Raw genomic sequence first — 27,456 nt, forward strand, 5'->3', positions numbered from 1 at the left:
TCTCAAGGCAGGGTTAAAGTGGAATTCATTCTTGTAACTTATGTTATGGAGGTGGGGTATTATAATATACCATGAATTGATGATTTATCAATTATGTGGAACATACCATGACGTTATAGTCGGGGTCGGATACATTTTTATACCAAACGAAAACCAATGCTGGCTATAACTTGAAACTTTTATTGCATACGTTATAACGATGTGATAAAAATTGTTGGTTATAATCTAAAAGTCTTCATTGCATGCGTTAGCATGTTACACGATGACAAATTGTCCAGATCGCACTGTGTACAATTGATAAAATGAAACTTGTAGTAGGTCATATACAATTCGAATAAGTTTGGTTATTATATTGAATTAAACTCAAATCAGTGAAAAGCAGGGACAAAAAGATTTTAATGCTAAAAAATGTAACGATAAATGGAAATAGGTATAATAACTCTTTAGAAATTGGCCACGAGGTTGTTAAAGTGACATTTACTAGCATTTCTAATAGCTTTCTACTTTACTTTATAAAAATACAATAAGACATATGAGATCTATTAAGTGAATATATTGAAAAATGTAATAACTCTATTATTATTTTTTATATTATTCCCGATTTATATTTTATTTTTATTTAAGAAAAATATTAAAAATAGAACCCACCTTTTGTCAGAGATGCTCTAAGTTTAAGATGGATACGCCCACACGCTTTTATATCATATTTGGCCAATCTAGAGTAATGTAACTAAAGTTTTGGGGAATCAAAGACATCAAAAACCTTAAAAATATTCTTGCAGCTTCTTGCTTGTAATATGTTACGATGAGTTGCCTGAAGTTTCAAAACCTTCTGAACATCAACCTAAATTGTGCAAAATAATATTATCCAAACCCATAGAGGCTAGAGTGGCATTAGTTCTGACTCAAATCAAAGTTTGAGAATCAAAAGACAACAAAAAATATAGCTTCTCAGTTGATCACGTCTGATCTGCCTCGCTCTCACATTGCTTTAACAGTTGCCCCAAGTGTCAGAACCATGCGGGTCGGATCCAAACCCGACCCGGGTCCTGATGAGCGAATGGTCACGGTCATACACCGGGAACTCAACACCCCCTGTGTACGATAGCAGGCTCCTCAAGTTGACGTTAACGTTAACATTCACGTCCACATTGCCTCTGTGATCACCCCTCTCCCCTCCAGTCAACCCGAGAAAATCTCTGGTCAAACCTTCACTCTTCTGCTGCTGCATGGCAGCGTAGCTCCCAAGGTACTCCGGTGCCATGCTGGCACTCACATGGACCCCACCACCAATGTTGGCCATGGTGGAGGGCGCCTGCCCCGCGGCATGCGTCCCCACCGTGGCCGCCTTCTGGAGCAATGCAGTAGCCGAGAGGTGTGCCGAGGAAGGTGTTGGTTGCCTTAAAGATGAAGGCATGAAGCTAGGAGCATCTTGGTAGAACAACAATGGTGAAGAAGCATTCACAGCCTGAAGATCATGGTTGGTCTCAGCTTTGATGTTGAGAGCAGGGCTTGGGGGAGGTGGGTCCCAGGGGTTGAAGGAGATATGGATTGGTGGGTTTTGTGGCAGCTGATTCAGATGATGATCTTGGTGTTGGTTCAAGAAATCAGGGACAGACAGGAGGGGAAATTGGTAATGAGTGTTATTAGTAGCAGATGATGGTGACATGAGTATGGGGACATTGGCTGCACAGAGCCTGGCACTTTCCTCTGCAAGAGCATCACAGAATGCCCTGTGTGTAACAAAGCTATCCTTCCTGCATGCACCATAACATCTTCCATTATTACCATGCAAACATGCAATATATCAGGTAGCTGTTTTTACAGGAGTATTAAAATACGTATCAAGCCCCATCCTGATAAACAAAGGAAGTACTACTATATCTGTAATTTACTAAGGTCATATTTAAAGTAGAGTGGTGATGAACAAGACAGAGGGATGATATCATGATAGTTGACTGGTGGAGTCACTGTGTGCATGCATAACAAGTTAACAACACATTGATACAGGAATACAGGATGATACCAAGTGTGTGAAAACGGCAAAAGAGTTGATGAAAACGGGAGCACATGCAAGAATATGACCACAAATACTTGTTAGACGTGAGAATGGATGGGGCTAAAGAAAGCAACTCAACACCGAATCAATTTGGATACATTTTCAGATTTATTACAGCAGTAGCATTTCATCATCATTCACCTAGCTTCACTAGACTTGGCCTATAAAATAATCATTACATGCATTCTCTGATCTCTATATTATAATCAAATTTACTGTATATATAATAATAATACAACCACAAATACCCAAAAAGTACTCTCCAAACATCTGACTTTTTTACTGTACTTAACAGACCAGAATCATTATCATTTTTGCTGCATTACCAAGTACTCTACTGGTTCTGATAAAAGTGAAGGTGCTTGCAGATATAGCTGTATACAGTATACTCCTATATGACAATAATGCAACACATAAAACAAACTTCAAACTTGATATGCATTGAGTTCTTCTTTGTTACTATGTGTGTTTTAAAGGAACACTAGTTTGCAGGCCTAACCCAGCTCACAGATCTTGTTTGCTTTCCCAATTCTCATTGCATTTTTGCATGCAAGGTTTTGCAGTTCTATACTGTAAAAACAACCTTAAAAACAAACACAAACCACCAAAAAAGAACCACCCACACCATAAACTGCAGTCTTTAAGATTTCAAGAAATTGCATCACAGACATGAACATGTATAAAGTTTAAAAGGTCAAATTAAAAGGAAAAAAATGAAATTATATATATAATGATACCTGGAGAAGAGGGTCCCACAGTCACATCTATACTCTCTAGTTCCACAAGTTTTAGTGTGAGCCTTCCAATCTGATTGAACAGCATAGATCTTAGAACACTTCTCACACTTCCATTTCTTCTCCCCATGTTTTCTACAAAAGTGTTTCTTGATGCCAGTGAGATCACCAAGGGCTCTTGAAGGATGGTGATGCACACAAGAGGGCTCAGGGCACACATAGGCTTTCTTCTTGATCACATCTTTACTGTTTCTCTGCTTCAGTTTCCATGGTAGATTATGACCTCTCCTGTGAAGCTGCAGATTCTGATCCCTCTGAAACCCTTTGTTGCATATCTCACACACAAATCTGTTTGTTGTCATCAGTGTCTTTGGAGACAATGCAATCACTTCTGCATCAGGATCTGCACATGTGTAAACACTTATCACATAAATTAGTACTCTTGGAAATATTTTGGAAAAATTGTACAAAAATCGAAAAAAATGAAAAAAACAAACAAACCTGGATTTCCAGGGAGGTTTCTCTTTCTCTTGATTTTGTGCTGTGTTTGTTGATGATCAACAGGAGAGAGATTTGAGACAAGTGGCTTTAAGCTACCAAAAGAAGAGACACAGCTAGCTTCTTCAGATAAAGAATTAGAGTGAGAAGTCATTTTGACAGAATGAAACATTTGGCTAGCTAGCTGAGAAAAACTAAAATACCACTGGTCTCTTTGTATATATAACAAGCTAGGCTGCCTGGAGGTACAAAATAAAACTTTGGAACTATTTAGAGTGTAACAAACTATTTACCAAGTGAAGGAAAGAAACAAGAGAGATTCCAGCTAGGTGATAAACAGGAAAGAGAAGAAGAAAACTCGTGAAGAGAGAAGATGAAATTCAAAGTCACTGTCTAATTATGGTTTGCTTAAATGTATAGAAATACTCTGCAGAGCATCATATCTCTGCAAGTTTAGACATACTTCTGATCCTCCTTAGCCTGGCCCTGTCTATTTATACATGATTCCGTTTCTCGACGATTATTACATTTTTCGTTAGACAATAATTTAAATTCATCTAAACTTTTTTTATGTGAACACGGAAATATATCGTGTATGTTTGGGAAAAGTCCTTCTGGTTCTTCCTGATAAAAAGCTGGCTTAATTATACTTTTCTCGTGTAAAAATTTAAAAGCACTTATAAAAAGATTAATCTGCTAATTTTTATTTTAGATTTGTGTTTTTTCGCTAAGTAATTTAATCAATTATAACTCTTAATTTACTTCCCACTTCTTGTCTATCTTTTTATTTAAAAAAAAAAACACTTTTTGTAAGATTACTCAAACGGCCATCATCCCTGGCGGAACAAAACAATGCCTAAATAATCCTAGATTTCGACCAGTATATGTGTAATAATCAGAGAAATGATATTTGGACATAAGAAGGGTGACGATGGCATTAAATTAAGCTGTTAAAAAAATCATAGAAAAGGAAAAGCTAAGAGCAAGTCCAACACTATGCTAAGGGGTTCCCTAAAAATATTATAAAATAATATGTATTAGTGATTTAGCACAAGATTTAGTACATGAGCTCCAATAGTACTCACTATATTCATTCCCTATTATTATAATAATATTAAATTTAAACAACTTTGGTGTGGAGGAGAGAGGGAAATGATGTGGAGAAGAGAGAGAAATGAATATTTTAATGATAAAAATAGTTTAGGAGTGGCTAGCATATTCTAAAAATAGGGAAGGGGAAGCTTGTGCTAGTGATTTAGCACATCACTAGCATAGTGTTGGAGTGCAATTTTATCCCATATTCCCTATTTTTGGATTTAAGACTTGATTTAGCACACCTGTTGGACTTGCTCCAAGATACCAGAGAAAGAGACTATGAGATAGACCGGAGCAAAGACAGTGAAGAAGAAACGGACCCATCAGAGTTATTTTCATGATTATGAAATGTTGTGTAAACAGTTACTCGTATTGTTAATAATATTAAAGAATATTTTTTATTTTGTCTCCGACCTTGGCGCTTTCTGTCTTTTTCTTTATTTTTGTTTTTACTATAAAACACCCAAATGCTAGAAGGGAATGTGCGGCTAATAAAGAATGCTAATGAAAAGGCTAAAGTTAATCAGAGTTGTGGTATTAGGAGATAGATTAGTTTCTTTAACAAGAATCAGAATTAACTATTTGATTTATGATTCAAAATTTATTGAACTTTTTTAGTAAATAAAGATTTTTTAATAAGGTTATAATATAATCTATAAATTGATAATAATATTTGTCTGGAAATTAGAAACTAATTAATTATTAGAAAAAATTATATATTTATGCATTTATTTTCAATATATATATTAAAATATTTACATATAATTTTCATTTTATTATCTCTCCTAACTTTTTTATCAGATTTTATAACATTAAAATTATTATCACCCACCACTTTCACACCTCCGAAATTATTAAATAAATATTAATGAATCCTCTAAACATAAACAAATAATGGAGAGGGAGTTTTTAGTACAAAAATAAATATTTATTTTTTAAAAAGTACATGTTTTCGTTCAAAACTAAATTATAATTTATGTAAAATAAGAAAAACCAAACATTTAATTATTTTGTTATTTGTAGATTTTGAAGAGATATAGTTCACGATGGTAGACGATGTTTCACAGAAAATTTGCAACAAGCTAAGGGCAAACCCAGCAGTGATCCAAAGATCCAAATTTGGGACAGATTATCCCAAATTCTTCTCCAGCACTGATCCAAAAAGTGATCCAAATTTGGATAGTACTGATCCAAATTTGGATCACCACTGTTCACTGATCCAAATTTGGATCACCTACTTTATTATAAAATAATGATTATTTCTATATTTTTCGTTTATCGAACTTAAAATTAATTTGTGATTATTAATATTTAACTAATAATAGTTTATAATTAATAATTAATAAAATTAATGTTTTAATATAAACTTAAAAATACTAGGAAAGCAAATTTCATTGAAAAAAATAATTAAATTAATTAATTAATTAAATATGATATAAGTAGTTAATAATGAATAAAAATTAAATTTAAGATTATATAATTTAATAAAAAATTTATGTGATATAATATACAAAAAGTAATTTGGATCAGAATTTGGATCACGCTGCTGGAATTGGTCAAAAATTTGAATCAGAATTTGAATCAGTTGATGATCCAAATTTGGATTTTGGATCACAACTCCTTCAGATGGCCTAATGAACACAGAATCTTGTATCTCCACAAATGGTAATTATGACAATATACTTTCTGCTCTGCGCGGGTGCAGGTTCAGGTAAAAGTGGTCAAGCTCTTGCATTCATTTCAAAATAATTTTGATTTTTTACACGCCAATAACTGAGTTAGGAAAAAATTATTTTTATATATTACTTTAAAAAAAATATTAAAATTTTATTTTAGAAAAATGAAATTAAAAGAAAGTATATAAAATATGTTTTTTATACTTGTTAAAAAAATCAAAATTATTATTATTATTTTGTAATGGAGCGTTAAACTTAAAAAGTAAGATAATTAAAGTAATTATGAAATACTGGATCGTACAACTGTGTTCATGTCACCTGACTCTCTTCCCTGGCCTCTCATCCTTTGGCAATCCATACCCTTCTATTATTTGATTCTTAGAGTTAATGACACTTTGTAACCCCTAAGTTTGCTCCAAATCGCAGTTTAGTACCTAAATTTTAAAACGTGTCAATATGCACCCTAAACTTAACATTCCCGTGCAAGTTGTAACCCCTAGTCACTATTCCGTTCAAATCTACCGTTAACTTTAACTGTTTGAGCGGTAACTGTGTGTATATCAGTTTCTAACAGCTACTTTACCCACTGTGACCCCTCAAAAATTATGTATTATATTTTGAAATTATTTCTGAACATACACAATGATGTAAAAAAATTTTAAAATAATTTTAAAAATATAAATTTTCAGATTCTAAATCTAGATACATATTTTTAAAATTATTTTAATTTTTTTTTACATCGTTGTGTGTGTTCAGAAATAATTTCAAAATATAATACATAATTTTTGAGGGGTCACAATGGATAAAATAGCTGTTAGAAACTGATATACACACAGTTTCCGCTCAAACAGTTAAAGTTAACGGTAGATTTGAACGGAATAGTGACTAGGGGTTACAACTTGCACGGGAATGTTAAGTTTAGGGTGCATATTGACACGTTTTAAAGTTTAGGTACTAAACTGCGATTTGGAGCAAACTTAGGGGTTACAAAGTGTCATTAACTCTTGATTCTTATTCTCATTCTCACCCAGAGTGAGAGTAAGTATAACAATAATAATTCAATGTACATGATCAAGTGACTGAATTAGTACTACAACTACAAAGCCTATGAAAATTGGAATCTCATACAACTTTCTTGTTTACAATTATTTAAGGGAGGATTTTCTCCTTTTTGTCTTTCTTTCTTTTCCCAATATTCTCTCAACCCAGCTGTAGCATACAGTACTAAAGCCTACACACACACTCATGTGTATACATACTCTGGGGAATTTCAGAATTTAGAAGGTGCCTATCTTTCTCTCCTCCTCATCAACCTTTTTTATATTCCTAGCCCAAACTTAAAGTCATATGAGCATGCTCCAACCGGCCATCTAAATTTTTAATTTAGAATTAGCACCGAAATTTAAAAATATATAAAATATATGTAAGAATATGAAAAACAGATAAAATGAGATGAATTGGAGTAACTCATTAATATTTAATGAGAAGTGGATAGAAATAATTGACGAGATAATTAATATTTATCATTTTTAAAAATTTTGAAAGATAAAAATTTATAAAAATATTTAAAAAAGAAAATGTAAAAAAATTGGATGAGAGGGAGGGAGAATATCTTCTTATCCCTTCAATTTTCTCATAAAAAAATCTAAAATTAAATGGCTAACATGTAAATTTTTGTCATCTTTACAAAAGACCAGCATGATTTAAAAGGGAATGTATATATGTGGCACACCTTTTGCCCTAATGATTCATAAAGCAAAGATAATACGAGTAGCACAATCCATGCAAATAAACAATCAATGAGCCTCTCACCATGCAAATGGGACCCCTCTATATTCAAGCTGCACATTACATACAAACACACACACATTAATTCATTGCATATACAACTTTTATATATTTACCACGAGTTATCATCAGAATCCTATGAGGGTTATTATTTTTGGCATATTAATCTTGTTAATCAGTACTCCCTCCGTCCCGGTGATTTATATACAAATGGTTTGGACACGGAGACCAAGAAAAAGTGTAAAAAGTGAGTAAAGTTAGAGGAAAAATGGGTGAAGTGGTGGGACCCATTTATATTTAATGATAGATTTGAGATAGTGGAGGAAAGTAGTGGGTGTAATAGTGTTTATATTATTATAGAATGAAGATAGTGGAAGAAAGTAGTAGGTGTAATAGTGTTTTATATTATTAAAGGTTACTATTTTTGGAATGTATAGAAATGATGGGACAGCCCAAAAAAAAACTGTATAGAATTGACTGGGACGGAGGGAGTAGTAAACTTTAAGCTTTTGCTTAAAGTCGATGATTCTTTTCCTTTTGTGATAAGGATCTGTAAAATTGGATGTATATTTATTCTGACCTAGATTAAAATAAAAGTTTGGCCTACGAAGCTACTTGGTAGACACTCATCATCTATGTCGCAGATTTGATACTAGTAACCTGCAATCTTCTTTGCGTCCTTCTTGCATTACCCACATACATACACAAGAATCGTACTCCCCTGTTCAGTTCCCCAGTCCTATATAGGACGTCACATAATACTCTTATAAATATAATTTTATAATTTATTTGTAAACTTTCTTCTAAATAAAAATTTAAAATATTAAAAAAAAAAGATAAAATGTGTGTCACCCAATGCCAACAAAATGTGTACAAATAAATGAGATAAAGAGAATGTTAAAAAATAAAATATAAAAATTTAATACCCCATACTGACATGTATTGTAAGATTAAATAAAATATAATTTCCTAAAATTCTGAAAAATATTTAATATTTAAATTTATACTCAAAAATAATATTTTCATAAATTTTTAAAGTTATATTTTATATAATTTTAAAATATATATATATATATATTAGATAATAATAAAAAAAATATATGAAACAGAAAATGTGCACGCGGTTAATTAACATTGCTATATAGTATATAGTGACATATTCTTTTGTTTAGTCTTGGTTAGAATTTGATGATGGTTGACCAAATCCAGATATGCACTAGTGCATGTAGTGTTTGTCTGCAGCAGAAACAGCTAGGTGCAGGATAGCTTTTCTAGTCAAGTGTATAATTATCATATCAACAATTATATACTTGTAGATTATTACTCCCTCCGTCTCTAAATACTTTTCCTGTTTGTACTTTTCACGTTTGCCAACACGCACTTTTGATCGTTAATATCTTTCATTTCGTAGTAGCATTAAATATAAAAACTTCATCGTATTAAAGTACTTGTAAATACGAATCTAACAAGATCCTCATGACTATATTTAGTTTTATAGATTAGATGTAAATTAGTAATTTGTCTCATAGTTATGAACAGTACCGACATCACAAACAAGAAAAGAAAAAAGAAACGGAGGGAGTATCATCATTCTTTCCTCATTATTTTCTGCATCTCGTTCGGACATATAGTACATTTCTCAGTCATGGGTCCGGCCCACACTTTTCATTCACGGGTTCTCTATCTTTCAGATTTTATGTCAAAGCCGTTGCATTTTTATTTTATCCATCGATTTGTAGAACTAGATGTAGAGATCCAAGATAGCGGTGGAGATAATCTCGTAGACTTCTACGAACGAAACACATAATTCTGAACATAGTTTCTAATTGAGGTTCTGAAAATCAAACAACAATTACATTCAATTGTTTCCATAAAATATCTATTCGAATTTTCGACTACTCAGTTATGTACTTTTGAGTTTTGACTTTTGATACTGATAGTTTATTACAGAAATTATGTGAGATATCTTATTGTAACCATAATATTATTATTACTGCTGCTACATTCGGGCCTAGTGGAAGTGTGGACCTAACTCTGCTATTTGTGTGATCTGCCTTTAAACTCTGATACACTGGAATACAAGCCCACTTGAGGCCCTTGCTAAAACCCACATCCCCTTAATTTTCATTTACAGCAACCGCAGGTCAAGGCTGTTTTCACCTTCCAGAGGGAATGACGGGAGAATGAAATAAAATTTCAACTCTAAATTGAAATTGACCGAAGAAATATATATAATTTTCATTCATTCAATCATTTCATTCTAATTATTTTAATCAAAAATCTAACTCACATATTTTAAAATAAATATTTATTCCACGTTTTCATCATGTATCTTATGATCTTCATTGTAAACATTTTGGACTCACTCATAGTTAGTAACTATTTTCTCATACATTCTTCTTTCTCCACCAAACTTTTTTGTAATTTTTCATTTCATTCGGCCATCATTCTATTTCATCCAATTGAACACAAACTTAATTATATGCTAAATGCAACTCTACTTCACTGCTATGTCCATTATCTAGTAATTTTAATTTGATCAACAATTTAAAATAAAGAAGAGAATAAGTTCATAGATTTGTATAAGTTACCATGGCTGTAGAAATCAGTGATCATGAATAATGGAAGATCGAAAACATAGATTTAAACAATCTGTCTACGGATAAAGAGTACATCAATTATGATACTGTAAGATGTAAGTCTGGTGCAACAAAACAAGAACAACAATGTTTTCACCGTGTACAAACTGGTTACCCCAATGATATGATCCGGAAAAGATTATGTATCCAAATTGTAGCAAGAGAATCACATGTGATACCTCTGATGAGTGTAGAGTAGGTGAAGATGAACAGGAGCCAGACTGCAAAACTCAATCTTCTGTCACCAGAGCAAAGGAGATAAAAAGAAACATACGGTCAGATCAGTTGTCGCTTGCAAAAGGTCACTTAACTGAGTTTGAGCCTTAGCAGATTAGCATGATACCGATATCTTAACTGAGACAGAAAAGAAAAACAAGAGGAAGACAGATCAGACGCTTTCGTAACAGGAGTTAATCAGTTGATGTCATGTAGAGTTTTGGTTTTTCAAGAGATATAAAAGTTGACCTCAAAGAAAATCCTACTGAACATCTGACCTATAAATTGCTGCAATTTGAATATCGGATCAAGAAAGAGACAAACGAAAGAAAAAGTGCATCACAAGGAAGAAGGAAGATAATACGGCAGTGCAATAAAGGAGTAAAAACACCAGCAACAAGATATTTTACATAGACAGAAGCCTCTGTATTATGTCTTCTGTCAAATGTCAAGATCCAGCAGAACTCTAATTGCATCAACGCCTAAGCTACACGAGAAAAGGAAACAATTAACCATAAAGCAGTGTCTGATGAAGCAAGGAACTAGCTATTTCAAACGGAGCTGGAAGACAAGGAACCAAAAGATTTGGAGAAGAATTCACATCTTCATATTTTACCCGAAGGACCTAATACAGAGAATAAGACAGAGAGAACACAAAAAAACACACGAAAGAGATCAGTTACTGAATGTGATTTCTAACGAGACAATGAACAAGTACATAAAGGGTTATGTGAAGAAGTTCACATCCTATTTGGGGCTTGAACAAGTACATAAAGGGTTATGTGAAGAAGTTCACATCCTATTTGGGGCTTGAACCTAAGAAGCCTATCCTATGAGCCAGGACACTGACATCTTCCTCCTCACCTTCTTCATTTCCACTGGTACCTAATTCATCATTAAATCCATCGCTCAATAATTCTTCCCAGAATTCGTCATCAAGTTCTTTATCATCACTCTCAAATTTCTCAAACCCTTCATTTTCTTCCTCTTTCTCACTCCTTGCTCTACCGAATCCCTGCATTTCTAATGCAAGTACGTCCAGTTCAGACACTGGAAGCCCATAATAGTCTCCAAATTCTGTAGGCTCAGCTTTGATGGGCTTTAGTACTCCTCGAGTGCTTTGGCTTGATTCTCCAAGTTCAAAACCTCTGCGGCCTTGATCAATTGGGCGCCGCCTTTTTTTAGTAATTGAATCTTCCAGATCTTTTCTTTTCTCCTTTTGCTGGACTAACTGGTTTATGAAAGCAGGATTTTGTATGGCTCTTGCTAGGAAACTCATCATATGTTGCTGTTTCTTTTCTGTCCCTTGTAGCCTCTGCTCCATGGATAACAGGTAAGCTCGGGTATCTAGCTGCTGTTGCCCAAGTTTTGCTAGTTCCATCAGTAGAACCTGTTTGTCACGCTTCAGACCTTCGACTTCCCCATCCATTCCAAACTGTCCAGCTTCAACAGGAGGCTGAGAAGGCGCCTTTTGTCTCTTTATATTTCTTAGAAGATGCTTCTGACCACGTAGAAATGCTTCATTCGCAAACTCCCATAGGTCTGGATCAATCTTTCTAAAACCCTGCATCAGTTAGGATCCATTTCCAAACGTCAACAGCAGTTTAAGATTAGATTTAATAATCTCTTGATGCTTCTGTCAGAAAGCTAAATTCTGTTCTATCAAGCTTATAGCATTCCCTTGTGATAGTCTTGAATTTGGACATATTAAGATCTTGAACCAAGTAGTTATCAAGAAAATTCTGCTTGAGCTTATCTTCAAAACGGCCTTCGAAAGAAAAAGACCAAATATATAAACATGGAGATAACATAGTATACAGTCACAGTTAACAGGAAAGAAGCAACAAGAGGCTGGTACATGTAATCAACATGAGCATAAATATTTTTAACTGCTTTCAACAATAATATATGTAATAACCTATGTAAAATCTGTTATGAATTTAAGGATTTCCTCTAAAAGACAAACTCTAAGGTGCTATGTAGTGTACCTAAAAGGCTTAAAGGTGAGAGCGGCTCCGACAAACCATACTGGGTTGGAAGAGAGCTCTCCCATATACATGTAAATTTATACTTATTATGGACTAGTTAATACAGCTAATAGATGATATCTTGCTCTGATTATAGCTAATAATATAGTCTACAGATGAATGATGTAATGTGCATTTCATACTCTGGATGGTATGAAAAGACTGAATTCCATACTACGGCAAACCATGTGCCGAGGCACTTACGAAGAAGATATTGCCTTATGTTGGATGCAGAACGTTACAGAGATCACTTTTTCTTCTCTTGTCAAGATCATTTCCTAACAAAAAATATTAGTTAATTTTGTCTTGGCAGCAACAGTATACTTTATCTGAGGAGAACACTACCAGCTTCTTTCAACATCAACGGCCTACGAGCATCAGCTATAAGAAGAATAAAATCATTACTAAAGCTCAAAGTATGATATGGAATGGAGTCCCTAGGACTATTCATGAAAATTAGTGCAGTAGTTACATCGAAGATCTCATAATTTTAGTATAAAAGGAAATCAGTTTTATTACGGATCTGCAAAATAATATCTAGAGTGCTATGGTGTAGGCAAAAGGCTTAAAGGTGAAAATAGATCCAGCAAGAAAAAACAATGGGAGAAAGAAAGTTCTTTGTATCCACATATAAACCTATACATATTATGGAAAAGAGATATTTTAATGAGAGTGGTGTCACAGCTACAGAAATGAGTAAGATGAGATAAAATTTTCCAGCTCTTCATGAATAGGCAATAACCTAAAATCTTAAGAATGAGGGCTGTTTAATAACGAGAGGCCAGGCTGTAATGTGTAGCTTTACAAAATTTAGTTTGCAGATTATGTAGCTTTACAAAATGAATAGATAATACTAGCAAGAGGTATGGTAGTAAGTGAGAATTAATGATCCATCTGAAGAGGAGATGGAGTAACTAATAGTAATAGATGTATTAATTTAGTTTGCAGATTATATAGCCAAGAGTATGATGTACTCCGGATAGTATGAAAAGACTGAATTCAATACAAAGGCAAACCATGTGCCAAGGCATTTACGACGAAGATCGTTGTCTTAAGCATTGGATCCAGAATGTTACAGATATCACTTTTTCTTCTCTTGAAAAGATCATTTCCTAACAAAAAATATTAGTTATAAATTTGTCTTGGCAGCAACGGTATACTTCATTTGGGGAGAATAGTAGCAGCATCTTTGAACATCAACACCCTACAAGCTTCAGTTATAAGAAGAATTGAAACATTATAGAACAGAGTATGAAATGGAATGGAGTTCCCAGGACTGTTCAAGAAAATTAGACCACTTGTTGGCTTTGGGGATTTCGTAGTAATTTCTTTGTAAAATTTCAATTTTTTTCATCCACTAAGCAATGATATGCCCCTAAATATCAGCGAGTAGTCAACTCATTCAAGAGATCTTACTAGGAAAAATAAAATCTTGAAGACCAAGGCATATCAATAACTCAAGTAAGATATATCACCAAAACATGGATTCTGATTTATTAAAAAAAAAATAACCACCCAAATGGCAAGTCTAGGACAACTCCATAACAAACATAAGATAAAACCAAATGAGCTATATAAGTATCCAAAATCGAAAGGCAAGAGAGGCTTACATAAGTATTCAGCTGTCTCACAAAGCTTGAGAAGTTATTGTGCTTGAAGTATCTTGGGAGAAGATTGGTAGAGAAAGCATGAGGGTCCCATACAGCAAAGCTATGACCCCCTCTACTCCAAGAAACAATGTGAGCAGTGGCTGGATCATCAACCATATCAAATGTTTTGTTAAGAAAGGGTGGAGGGCCTATTTCATTTAACCCCTCCATTGGCTGTGGCTGCAATACCATCTCCTGTTGTTCTCCGCTCGAAGAACTTGATCCTGGATTCTCCTTTTTAACTGGGTATGAGGGATTCATGATCAAGATTATGACAATATATAAAATTTCTTAAGAGGGTTTTATTTTTTACCCCCTTTTAAGATTTGAGATAAATTTTAATCACACTTCATATACAGTACTCAGACCTGGACAAAGACAAGGTAAAAGATTGAAACTTTGGTAACCTAAACAAGAAAAGATTGAAACTTTAGTAAGCTAAACAACAAAAGATTGAAACTTTAGCAAGCTAAACAAGAAAAGATTGAAACTTTAGTCTTCTAAACAAGTAAAGATTGAAACTTTAGTAATCTAAACAAGTGAAATACTTACTTCAGTAAACTTACTATATAAATGTCTGAAGATGATGATTGTAATCACCAAATGAGAAAGATGGCTCCTTCCAAATCACTCTGTTTTTCTGAACAAGAACAAGAATAAAGATCAAAACTTTATCCAACATAAAATAAAAAGAATATATTTTCAAGATATATATGCACATGTATACACAAATCTTGAGATTAGAAGGCTTACAAATTGAAGATGGTCATTCCAACATCTCCAAACTGAAAAAGAATCTATTTTAGTAACTAACACTTTCTAATTTGAGAAAGGTGGTTGATAAAGTCAATTAAAAGAAAATAAGGGGAAATAAAATTTAGAGATTGAAAGTTCTAAGAAGGTGAGAAAGTTCCTAGAAGTAATGAAACGAAGGGTGGTTGGCATAAATGAAGTTTCTTGTCTAATGGAACTTTCTGGAATTTGCTTAAGGGAGAAGTATGGGTGGCAGGGACCAACACAGACAATTTGATTTGCATTATATTTCTGAGCATTATTATTGGTCGGATCCACGTGACCCACGGGCTACTGGATCACATTGTTTTATGACAGCCGCTAGTTTCATGGACAAGCAGAAATTGTTTAACGTTATGTACCATCCCTTTAAATTATAAAGCCTGAAGGATATTCTACTGGCTTTTTACAAGTTCGTCCTCCTAAAATCTGCCGTATTTACACCGTATGCCACTGACTTCCCGTATTTATACCTCTCCTGTTTTGTTGTCGATGCTGCAAGAAGCCACGTTTCCTCAGACAACTTAAATATTCATTTCTCACACCTCCCCACCTTATTTTCCCTGTACTTCTACTGACTTCTCCCTCAATATACTTTTGTACCTCTACATACCGCTCTTTTGTGTTCAGCACGCTTTGTTAATGAAACCTAATTGCCTTTTTTTTTTTCAATCCAAGCTCTCTAATCATCGGGTCGAAAGCCGAGGTGCTGGATAGCAGAGCTCTACATTTATGCCGGTTTGTTGTTTAGGTATGTGTCTTCATCTACCCAATTCCTTCATCATAAGCAATCGAGGTTGAATATTACTGTTTATATATGTTAGGTATTTATGAGCCGGGTGTTGGAATTAATTGAGCTCCCAACTGTCTTTCTTTTTCTATATGGATGTATCTACATGTATGTATATGTATATCGGAGTTAATGGCCTCCATCCGTATCTCTCAATGAGTGTGTTTTGTTGTACCTGTGTTCCAGATTATTTGAATTTCTTTTAAGACGAATGGATAAATTTAGGCGCAGTACTTCGAAAGATGACCCTCTACTTTGGAATCTATGTGAGTAGTTGTCAGTTTTGTTGTGTGTGGACAGTGTTATATTCTTTGACATTACTCACAGGACTGACATTCGTTTTGTTTCTATGATTCTTTGTCCTTTTACATTCAATATGTGCAGTTAACTATCAACTGCCAGTTATGAAAGAATATGTTCATCCACCTAAAGATGAATCTTATTTTAATCAGTTGATTAAAGAGAGTAAAAGTATTTAACATAATTTTTAATTTTATTTGTTGTAGTTTTGTCCATGTTAGAAACGTGTTCAAATAATTTGTATGATGTTGATGCTGATGATGACGAGGTTAAGTTCTATCCTAACTGAATTTATAATATACCACAACATATGTACAGTACTTATGTGTGAAGTTATTACCTGAGTAATGTACAACAGGTTGATGTGAAGAACAAAATCCCCGATATCTTGAAAAGTTTAGAGAAGAAACAGTATCGTTTAGACATACTTCTTACAGAAGAAAATGTTAAACAAGGTTCCAATGTCTACAACGCTACAAAAATTTCCAAACCACTGGAAATTACAGACAACCATGATCCCAATCCAAATGTCCATGCTGTCAATGAGCAAACTGAGATTACCAATGTAAGCAAACTTCCACCATAAACTATCTTATGTTTCATACAAACTCACACAAGAAATGTTTTTATTCAACAGGATATCAGTAAAGAGCCAACCTCTAACATTAACAGCCCAGCAACGGAAAAATCTACAAACAAGACCAAATCAAGGCTCAAAGCTGATATCATAGAAACACCCATTAAGAAGCCAGATTTGAAGAAAGTAAAGCTTGAGAAAGTAAGTGCATAATACTTATCATTAGTTCACCAAACTATTTTAAGATACAATAATTAAAATCTCCTCTGACGATGATTTACAACTGCTTCCAGAAATGATGACGAAGAACTACAATCCCAGCAAACCTGTTTGAAGAATCTTTTGTTTGAATGCACTTGCCTATGTGTTTAAAGAATCTTTTGTTTGAATGCACTTGCCTATGTGCAAGTTAACTGTTATGCTGTCCCACTTTTGCATTGCTGGACTTTATTCAATTCGTAACGTCGACAATTGTAATATATTCTACCACTGAAATTATTCCCAGGAACTTTATTTTCCTATTAATTATCAGGTTTGTGAACGTTAAAACAGTTTTCCGTCTTCCTTACACTTCCATTGTGTACTAATATATATGATTGAAGATATTAAGCAAACTCTAACCACATATTCTTTGTTATTTCAACCACATTTAACATATGGTCACTATGTGCTAACAAAGAAATACCGTGTCAAAACTAAACAATATCAAATGAATTGCAGATGTTAGTAATAAAGACGCAACCAAATTCCTTCACAGACAAGTGCACCTACCACAAATTAATACATTTACTACTGCAACCACCAACCTTTTTAACAAGCCACACCTTTAGTTTTACAAATTCACACTATACTAGCATTTCACCAGCACACATACACTGCAAGATGTCGACAAACGCCTGTGATTCACTCAGAAACATTAACAGTTCAAGAGCAGATTGGAAGGTGAAGGCAAGAGTTATCAGACAATGGAGAGGATCCACTAACAGTGAGATTGTTTTTAAGAGCTACAACATTTTGTTGCTTGATGCAAAGGTAAGTTTACGACATGTGTATCAATTACAGTATGAGTTTTGTGCAAATTATCTTATCAGCTGTAGTACAAAATTTATTCACAAGCAACCTTTGTTACAGAACTGCAGGATGCATGTCTTCATACCCGCGGCTATAGCAGACAAAATGTCAAGGATAATTGAAGAAGGAAAGATTTATCTGATCAAAAACTTCACTGTCAAGGACTTTACGGAAAAAGACAACTACAGGGTCGTGCACATGGATAAACAAATTTCCTTCACAACTGAAACAAGGGTCAAGGAGTTGGATGATAGTGAAATCTTTATTCCAACTAACAACTTTGATTTGTTTCAGTTTTCAGATCTGAAATCCCAGGCTACACAAGATGTCTATTTGACAGGTAAATATATATGTACCAAAACTCTAGCATCACATTATAGATCTAGATAAATGTTTAGATTAACTACTCATACTCCAACAGATGTTATTGGCATAATTAAGAGTAAGGAAGAGATTAGCAGGATCCCAAATAAACAAGTAAAGGTCAAATTTGTGATCACTGATGGCAGGTAAAACATTATGCATCTAATAAACGAAAACATATTTAAGATATAATGAAAATTTTGTTTTTGAAATATTTTCTTTCAGTAAAAATGTCAATGTTACTTTCTGGAAATCGTTTGCGGAAGAGTTTGAACAAGCTATGTCAGAAGAACTCCAGCAGCCGGTGATAATTATAATTGCAAGTGCACGAGTGACTCAATATAAAGGTCAGTGCATTGTCAGTTTTAGTCATACAACTCCTCTTCTTTCTTCAATGATCTAGGCTTCTTGCATTGATATATAACACATTGGAAAATAATTACAGACCAGATTGATCTCTGCAACTATTCACCCACCAAATACTATTTAAACTATGAGCATCACAGTGTCGCCAAAATGAGGAAGTTGTAAGTTGACCTTTCTATGTATATAGTTAAAGACAAAAAATTAGGACCAAATAATAACCTCAATCAAACCAGGTTGGAAGATCCTAATTTCTCCGATTCAAACCTGGGAAGGATTAAGAAAGAAGTTACAACTTTTAACATCGACCAAATCCTAAACCTGAGCAAAGACTACAACCAGGTAAGCTCTGTTCTACAAAGGTAATCAAGTATTACATAAACCTATTCATAATATATCAACTCCATTTAACAGGAAGAGGTCATTTGTAAGGGAACAATAAAAACAGTGGAAGAAAAAACAGATCGGAAGAGGTACATTTGCACTGCATGCTATAGGCAAACTTACACTAAAGATGGATTACAGTATTGTGTAACCTGTACACGGTTTGTTCCGTATCCATTAAAGAGGTAAATACTGTAATGCTGACATAAACAATTATGATTGTAAAAATTAGTCTGCAAAACTAACTACCCTACATTTAAGGTTTCATATCACCACGGTTGTGGCTGATAACACCGGTGAACTGAAGGTCGTCCTCAAAGATCGTGAAATTCGGAACTTGATACACAAATATGTGGAAGAGGTCGACAGTGAGGTGATCTGAAAATTTATAATTACAAATTCTATGATCTTCTTCCTCATTAAAAGAATCACTAATGTACAAGTTTAATTAGGATGATTCTTTCCCAGAAGCAGTTAGATCTATTCAAGGAATGCAGTGCAGTTTCCAACTATTCGTTACAGCAAATAATGTGGAGGAGAAGAGTTCTAAATTCATGGCGACAAAGATAATTAAGGGATTCAACACTGAAGAAGATGTGGCAGAGCAGGAACAAACACTTGAAACAATGGAAAACCTCGGCTCTCAGGTATTGTACGCCATTACATATAGCATATGTTAAATATACCCACTAAATAAGTAACATACCAATTCTCCAGCAAACTGGGACATCTGTTCACCTGGACAACATCTCCCAACTCAACTAGAATTGACATTGGTAATTTACGCTTCTTACATAATTACTCATATACTTTTTCCTATATTATTTTAGTACTCTTAAGAAAATTTCTATTGCAGGAATGGACATGTGGATAAGCAACTTTTGCTCTGCCTATGTGCACTTTTGATTGCATCCAACTCTGTGTAATCCTTTAAATTATATTATCTACCAATGCACCAAAAACTTTGGATTCATGCTGCTCAAGCATTTTATGTATAACTTCTGCACCTGGATATTTTTCTGACTTATCTAAACTTTATGTTATTTGCACATTGTTCTAATTTGTATCGTTATTATTACAAACATACAAATTACATCTTTTTATTATCCTGTTATAAAACATAAACGCTGGAATGAACATAGAACAAAATTCACAACAATAAAAACTTCTAAAGCTGAGAAATGGAAGAAAGGAGTACTAATACCTTAATTAAGTCAGTCAAGATAAACCTAAAAGCTAAGAATATTGTTTCATGGAATATACCACAAAAAACCAAAAGTTAAGAACAAGAGTCTGGGACACACACAATCAGTCTGCATTTTGGACTTTCTTCAGCACCAACACATCAAAGTTACGAATGCTTTCACTCTGCCAAATGAACTTCATTACGTCACCAACAGCAAGACGCATGTCCGAGCGAAACTTGATCCAGCCATCATGTATGCACATTCGATTTCCATGTCTCCTGGCACGAACTTGCAGCTTCCAACATCGTTTGCCCTCATATACAGTAATGTAGTCAAGACGATCCCATCGATCAGAAAGCTTGCTGAACTTTGAAGGAATGTCCTGTAAATTAAAATTAAGAAAGGCCAAAGTTAGAATTAGGTGAAACAAAGAGGTCTAACAAAACACAATGAGTAGATGAATCATTTACCACTCCATAAGAGTAACGAAGCAAATGGAAGGGTTGGACAACAATTTCAAATGATGGCTCCAAAACAGCAAATCTCTCAACTACACAATCAGGCGACAAAATTGATAAACAATGTGACTTCAGTTCCAAAAAAATATCAAAATAGATAACTAAGTGCTCAGAAGCATACCATGAACAGCAGGGATAACTTTCACAAAGATTTCTACCATGGCCGAATCAAAAGCCGAGACAGTGAACTTCTCTCGACCATAATAGGTTAGGAGCAACACATTAAAGGAGTTCAAGTGACGATAACCCACCATGTTGCACAGACTAGACAACCCATTGATTTTCTTTTCCTTGCGATTATATCCACCAAGAATCTTAACACCACAACTCACAGATATTTCCAAGTCTGCTGGAATATACCTACCCAAATGCTCAACAAAGGAAGTAGGCAGCTCCTTAACCAAAAACATAACCCATTAAAAAATAAAACCCAACAGTACCAATTAAAAAATTTAGCCATTCACAGTACATTAAAATAGATAAAAAATCAAGATCTTTGACAAACAAAAATAATTAAATAAAATTCAAAAAAAATCACTAACCACTTCATCAACAACTTTGGGACCAGTTGTAATACCGCGAATAAAACTCCATCCAATCTCACGAATTGAAACTACAACGACATTAAGATTTACGTGCGATCAGAACAAACCAGTTGAAAATTAACACAAAACAATCAATCGTTTCAAATAAGAAATGTACCATTCTGTGGAGAACAATCTTGGAGCTTATGTACAATAGGAGGATACTGGATTTCCCCACCGTCAACACCAATTATGCACAAATCAAACATAAAGCCATCAGAATATGTAAAGACTAGCAACTGACCACCGGTTACAGAAAAATCAGAGAACAATTCTTTGATACCAAAAAATTGACTCTTTTTCTTATCATAATCCAACCAGAGGGTGTAACCAGTGCGCAGTACAATCTTAATAGTTGTAGGAATACGATGACCATATTTCTTGGTGAAAACCTTAGGAACATCCTAAAACCCAAAATGACAAAAAATGAAAAACAAGCATGCAACGATAATCAAGACTGAAATAACAAGTACAAAACAATGTAGTTCATAATAGTTCATACCAAGATATTAGAACGGCAAGCATCTCGGCTCAACATTTTCACAAATTTTGGGATTTCGTCCATTACTGAGATTGCAATGAAAAGAAAAACAATATACATGTTTCAGTTGTGCAAGCATGGCAAAAAAATCAAAGAAAAGGTTTCAAACTTTATATATATGGGAAACGGACAAAAAAAATATATGCATACCTCACCCAGAAGCAACAAAAAGAAAAAGGGGGAAAGATGAAAGAGACGGTGTTCAGAACCCAAAACCCGGCCAGTTTTTATCTACCAAAGCTCGTGACATTTATTACACAACTTCTAACAGCTTAATTAAATCGGACACAAGTCAACCTGAAATAGTTCTGTAATAAATTAGAGAGAATTTACATTATTCTCTTAATTATAAAAAATTTACAATATTCTCTTAATTAAAACTTATTTAACTTTGGGCTTTTTTGTTTATAAATTGACATGTTTTATATTATCGCTTCTAAGAAATTTATACTATTCTGCAAAATATAACAATGTCGGTTAACAATTTTTAATTATGTTCTCTACAAATTGTATTTTTAATATAATATTTTAAATATGTTCTCTACAAATTGTATTTTTAATATAATTTTTTTAATATGTTCTATACAAATTGTATTTTTAATATAATATTAACTTCAAGGGAATTTTACTAATATTAACATGCGTTAAACATAAAATTATCATTAGCATATTCACTTACATTATTCTCCATTCAACACGTTACATTACATAACCAATATCTTTTTCGGATTTTCTGTTTATAAAATGACATGTGTTATATTATCGCTCCTAAGAAACTTATAATGCCCTGAATAATATAACAATGTCGTTTAACAATTTTTTCCTTTACAGATGATTTAAATTCATAACACATCTAATTTTTTTAATATGTTTTCTAATAACTGTATTTTTAATATAATATTCACTTAAAGGTAATTTAACTTACAATAACATGCGTTAAACAAAAAATTATCAGTAACATTATTATAATATATATTCTCAAATGAGTTATTATAGACAAAAAATATTAATTTAAAACTCACCGTGCGAAGCGGGCAATAATCCTAGTATTTTATGTTAGCCACTGGTCGAGTATTGTAATACGGTAATACCTACGTCGACAAAAATATAGAGCTAAAAAATACTGTATAGAGCAACCTGTATGGCGATTTATTTTTTTTATGTTAATATAATATTTTTTCCAGAGTATAAAATCAATTCAATAATAAAAAATTATACCGCATCTAAAAAATAGTCGTATTGAACAAACATAAAACAAAATTAATCGCTGAATAATTCATTATTCATGGAATCAAGCGATTTGTTTAAGATGATATATTTCTTCATGACATCATGCGAATTATTGAAGATGATATATTTACAGGTACCCTTTTCACCACATCCGGTTGGAGTTAATTTTGTTTGTGCTTAACTCCAACCTGTTTGAACTATCGACCATGATTACAATTCCTTAAGAGTTTTTATCACAAAATCAAAGATCATACTCTCACGAATAATGAAAAAAAAAATCAAAACTTTCACCAAGGATAGAAACAACCTAACTTTCAGGAGAGACTACACCAAACCGAAATAATAACTAAAGATTAATAAACCTTGCATCGGGAGCGAAATAACAAAAATAAAAAAAAAAATGGATTGAAAATCCACCTGCTTGAAATAGAGAAGAAAGACAGCGAAATCTTCAATGATTTTATATCTATAAATTCTCCTAAGAATAGATTCGGAGCACAACCACAAAAACAAGAGAAATCAGACTGAAAAGCCACCCACTTTGAAGAAAGACAACGAAATCTCTGATTGTTCTAGATCTAACTTCCCTGACAAGAAGTGTTATTCAAAAATTAAGAAGAAAACAAAGTAATTAACTGATTTAGGACTTTCAACCCATAAAAATTGATGGAAGTTTCAGACCGCTACGATAAAAAGATAAAAATGAATCCTGAATTTGGGTAAAAATAGGCATCTTTTTTCATATTTGACTTGAAAAAATTATTAAATTCAAACTAAAATGAGACAAATAAAAATCTAATACAGTTCATAAATAAAAAAAATTTAGGAATTTAAATTTATTTATATTAAACTATCACTTTCAATATTTTTGATTTCATTATTAAATTTATGCTCCGAAAATATTAAATGTTGTAATACATACTCCCTCTTTTATTTTATATGCATGTCAATTTTTCTATACACAATTGTAGATAGTTTTACATACAATTTAAGCACTTTTTATTTATAATATAATTTACTTTTATTTGTAAATAAATTTTTGAAATTATATAATAATAATTTAATATACATGAAAAAATATATAATTCAAGGCTCTCATAAAATAGTGGAATGAGAATAAATTTGTAATTACATATTTACATCTATCAAGGCACTAAAATCATCCACGTCAATCCACTAGACTTCTATATCGCCCAGCGTGCAAGCAAGATATTTGTTTGTGTTCAATCTCGAATAATACGACTTTAAAGAAGTACGACGGGATAGTGGTAATTTATTTAACATTACCTTTCATCAAATGGATGATAAAATATTTTAGTCCTTCTATTATTCAAGTTTTGTCCCTCCCTTTAGGTAAAGAAAAAAGGGGAAAAAATAAAATAACGATCACTTGCCCTGAAATATGTCATACCTGACAATTGTGTATATCAATACTTGACCATCTTCCACTTGCAAATCAAGTTGCAAATATTTATTAGTACACCAAGATAAAACAAGAGAAGTAGAAAAGACATGGATAAAGATTAAATTGTAAGATCGAGTTCCCGAGATAGTTCTAATATAATTATTCCGCTTGCTTTAAAAAAAAAAAGAAGAAAACATGAATAAAGACCGAGTGAAAACAAAAATAATAACAAGAAAATTAAATTTTCATGTGAAAATATAAATAATTATATGATTTCTCTTTCCTGTTTTAATAATTCCGTTTGCAATACTATTTATAATAAAATTATGAAAATGAAGCCGCTAAAATTGTGCTTGATTTTTAATTTATGCATCTGATTTTTTTGTTGACATAAATTTATGCATCTGATTGGTTCATAGAAAAATCAATAAAGTAAATACTAGATATCCGAAATATATTCCTATTTTTCGATTAATATTAGTCATTTATCTGTCATGTAATTTGAGGAATTTTTTTAAGAATATAACTTGAAATACGTGAAATTACTCAATCAATATACTTATATAAAGGAGAAGCGAGGGGCGTCTAGGTGGCGCCTCTCACATCGCTCTGTTCTATTTTTCTAATTTTCTGGAATTTTCGGATGAAAAATATCAAAATCTAGAACTACCTTTTTTAGTTTCGGGAATATTAGAAGCAAGTTTCAGAATCTGATCTTGTTTCAGATTATTTATGGAATATAATATCTTGAAAGTTTCTGAAATTTTCGGGTGAAATCAATATACTTATATAAAGGAGAAGCGAGGGGCGTCTAGGTGGCGCCTCTCACATCACTTTGTTCTATTTTTCTAATTTTCTAGAATTTTCGGATGAAATCAATATACTTATATAAAGGAGAAGCGAGGGGCGTCTAGGTGGCGCCTCTCACATCGCTCTGCTCTATTTTTCTAATTTTCTGGAATTTTCGGATGAAAAATATCAAAATTTAGAACTACCTTTTTTAGTTTCGGGTATATTAGAAGCAAGTTTCAGAATCTGATCTTGTTTCAGATTATTTATGGAATATAATATCTTGAAAGTTTCTGAAATTTTCGGGTGAAAAATATCAAAAATTAGAACTACCTTTTTTAGTTTCGGGTATATTAGAAGTAAGTTTCAGAATCTGATTTTGTTTCAAGATTATTTATGGAATATAATAGCTTGAAAGTTTTAATCTGATTTTGTTTCAGATTATTTAATTATGGGAAAGACAGATTATTTATGGAATATGGTAACTTGAAAATTTTAATCTGATTTTGTTCAGATTATTTAATTATGGTAAAGAGTAGCAAACAAGTCTATCTGCACCTATAAATACCCGTATAGAACGTAGAGTTTTGAATCATCTAAACACAACCTCCTCTCACAGTACCACAAACATACCTCTTTCTGGTAAGGAGAAGCGAGGGGCGTGTAGGTGGCGCCTCTCACATCGCTCCGTTCTATTTTTCTAATTTTTTAAAAATTTTGGATGAAAAATATCAAAAATTAGAACTATCTTTCTCTTGCTCGATTTCTAACTCGGAGATGCCGTTCTTCTGTAACGATAAGTGAAGGCTGTTTATACAGTATTAAAAAAACAAAAGTTGTTGCAAGCAAAGGTAGTTATAGATCGTCATATTGGAGTCGACAAATCCAAACACGGGAAAAGAATATAGTTTTGACATGATATTAATGGTTGATATCAACAAAATAAATATTAGTGATATGTGTTTGTTGGTTATTCTTTTATAATATTTGTTTTGTTCATCGAACATGTTTGTTGTTATTAGTTTTTATATGATTTAATTTGTTTACAGGAAAAAATTATTGATGCATTATCTGTTTGCTCTGTTCAAGTAACTTTTAATAGGGTAGTTATAGACCGCTATCTCATATATTTAAGTTAGATGTTTTTGTGCACAATCAATCCAAAAAAATTGGAAGAAGGTAACAATGTAAGAAAATAATTACTTTAAAAAAAAATTAAGATTCGCCATACTTTAAATTGTTAATTACGCATATGAATTTATTTTCATTTTTTCACCTTGAATTATAGTCCAATTTTGCAATTTTATATATTAGTATTGGTTTTACAACCAGATTTTTATAATATAAATTTATTTTATCCTACAAATATTAACTTTGAAATATTAATATATTTTTTTATAGACAGCCACAAAATTATTTTATTCTACAAATATTAATATTAAATTATTAATATGATTTTTATAGGCCGCCGCAACGCGCGGTTTTTCAACTAGTCAATAACTATACTAAAATAAAAGATATGTTGATTATATTTTAATATAATTTTTATTTAAGTGAATAATCATTTCAATTTTTTCACGTGTATTAAGATATATTATTGCACCTAAAGTATAGGTTTACGAATATTTTTTGACGACCTTATTTTCAAGTTTATTTTATTTATTTGAAAATTAAAATTAAAATTATCATTAGTGAATATACAAATTTTAATAGGTATGAGTCTCCGTTCTATAAGTCGGTCATTGATCATGATTATTTTCTATTAAATTTTTGACTAATTTTCGATTAATCCTCGTTTATTTTAATTAATCTTTATTTTTGTAATTTTTTCGATTAAATCTGATTATCGCTTTGCGACAGACGATTTTTCTCAATATATTTCTTGATTTTTTGCCATGCGCACGTTAAAGATGCTATTTAAGCTGTACGAGTTTGCAGTACTAACTACTAACTTGTACTCCCTCCGTCCCCCTGAGTTGTATACATTGGGGGACGGGGATGCGGCACGGACTTTAATGCTCCTGCAAAATGTAGTTGTGTAATTTATTTTTAAATTTTTTTCCTGAATTAAAGTTTGGATGTTATATTTTTATACAGAAAAAAAATCTCAAAAATAAGTTACGGAACTATATTTTATAAGAGCATTGAAATGCGTGTCGAGCAGTTAAAAAGAAACGTATA

At 32.7% G+C, this 27,456-nt stretch overlaps 3 protein-coding genes and 1 long non-coding RNA gene across 9 annotated transcripts; 1 reads left to right on the forward strand and 3 right to left on the reverse strand.

Annotated features, from left to right (window-relative positions):
- Window positions 1-830: 830 nt before the first annotated feature.
- Window positions 831-3,766, reverse strand: LOC108204403 (protein indeterminate-domain 12). The gene is made up of 3 exons (XM_017373813.2): window positions 3,295-3,766; window positions 2,797-3,196; window positions 831-1,757 (listed from the first exon to the last, which is right to left on the reverse strand). The coding sequence occupies exons 1-3, from the start codon at window positions 3,461-3,463 to the stop codon at window positions 992-994; spliced, it is 1,335 nt and encodes a 444-aa protein (XP_017229302.1). The 5' UTR covers window positions 3,464-3,766; the 3' UTR covers window positions 831-991.
- Window positions 3,767-10,507: 6,741 nt separating this feature from the next.
- Window positions 10,508-15,426, reverse strand: LOC108204404 (heat stress transcription factor A-7a). Of its 6 annotated transcripts, none has more exons than XM_017373816.2 (5): window positions 15,135-15,419; window positions 14,948-15,021; window positions 14,750-14,788; window positions 14,343-14,623; window positions 10,508-12,269 (listed from the first exon to the last, which is right to left on the reverse strand). In XM_017373816.2, the coding sequence occupies exons 4-5, from the start codon at window positions 14,571-14,573 to the stop codon at window positions 11,505-11,507; spliced, it is 996 nt and encodes a 331-aa protein (XP_017229305.1). In that variant the 5' UTR covers window positions 14,574-14,623; window positions 14,750-14,788; window positions 14,948-15,021; window positions 15,135-15,419; the 3' UTR covers window positions 10,508-11,504. The 6 variants fall into 6 exon arrangements, with proteins under 6 accessions (XP_017229305.1, XP_017229306.1, XP_017229303.1 ...); XM_017373817.2 differs by having other exon boundaries at window positions 14,934-15,021; XM_017373814.2 differs by having other exon boundaries at window positions 14,343-14,788; window positions 15,135-15,426.
- Window positions 15,427-16,625: 1,199 nt separating this feature from the next.
- LOC108200548 (uncharacterized) lies at window positions 16,626-17,365 on the forward strand. Its single transcript, XR_010289329.1, has 2 exons — window positions 16,626-17,041; window positions 17,134-17,365. It is a non-coding gene; the product is annotated as an uncharacterized LOC108200548 (long non-coding RNA).
- Window positions 17,366-20,211: 2,846 nt separating this feature from the next.
- On the reverse strand, window positions 20,212-21,919 carry LOC135150873 (uncharacterized). The gene is made up of 5 exons (XM_064088443.1): window positions 21,813-21,919; window positions 21,429-21,714; window positions 20,848-21,339; window positions 20,679-20,758; window positions 20,212-20,590 (listed from the first exon to the last, which is right to left on the reverse strand). Exons 3-5 carry the CDS (start codon window positions 21,134-21,136, stop codon window positions 20,330-20,332), a joined length of 630 nt encoding a protein of 209 aa, XP_063944513.1. The 5' UTR covers window positions 21,137-21,339; window positions 21,429-21,714; window positions 21,813-21,919; the 3' UTR covers window positions 20,212-20,329.
- Between the last annotated feature and the right edge of the window lie 5,537 nt (window positions 21,920-27,456).

This window comes from Daucus carota, chromosome 1, assembly GCF_001625215.2.
Source record: "Daucus carota subsp. sativus chromosome 1, DH1 v3.0, whole genome shotgun sequence".
NCBI lineage: Eukaryota > Viridiplantae > Streptophyta > Magnoliopsida > Apiales > Apiaceae > Daucus > Daucus carota.

Bases quoted from the DNA above. Each gene is read 5' to 3' on its own strand.
- LOC108204403 (XM_017373813.2), bottom strand. From the start codon at position 3,463: ATGTTTCATTCTGTCAAAATGACTTCTCACTCTAATTCTTTATCTGAA. The intron at 3,197-3,294 runs GTTTGTTTGTTT...ACACATGTGCAG, and splicing joins AAACCTCCCTGGAAATCCAG to ATCCTGATGCAGAAGTGATT. The intron at 1,758-2,796 runs GTATCATTATAT...TGGTGCATGCAG, and splicing joins TGTGGGACCCTCTTCTCCAG to GAAGGATAGCTTTGTTACAC.
- LOC108204404 (XM_017373814.2), bottom strand. From the start codon at position 14,642: ATGAATCCCTCATACCCAGTTAAAAAGGAGAATCCAGGATCAAGTTCT. The intron at 12,270-14,342 runs GTAAGCCTCTCT...TAACTGATGCAG, and splicing joins TGAGACAGCTGAATACTTAT to GGTTTTAGAAAGATTGATCC.
- LOC135150873 (XM_064088443.1), bottom strand. From the start codon at position 21,136: ATGTTTTTGGTTAAGGAGCTGCCTACTTCCTTTGTTGAGCATTTGGGT. The intron at 20,759-20,847 runs GTATGCTTCTGA...CTGATTGTGTAG, and splicing joins AGTTATCCCTGCTGTTCATG to TTGAGAGATTTGCTGTTTTG. The intron at 20,591-20,678 runs GTAAATGATTCA...TTTAATTTACAG, and splicing joins TTCGTTACTCTTATGGAGTG to GACATTCCTTCAAAGTTCAG.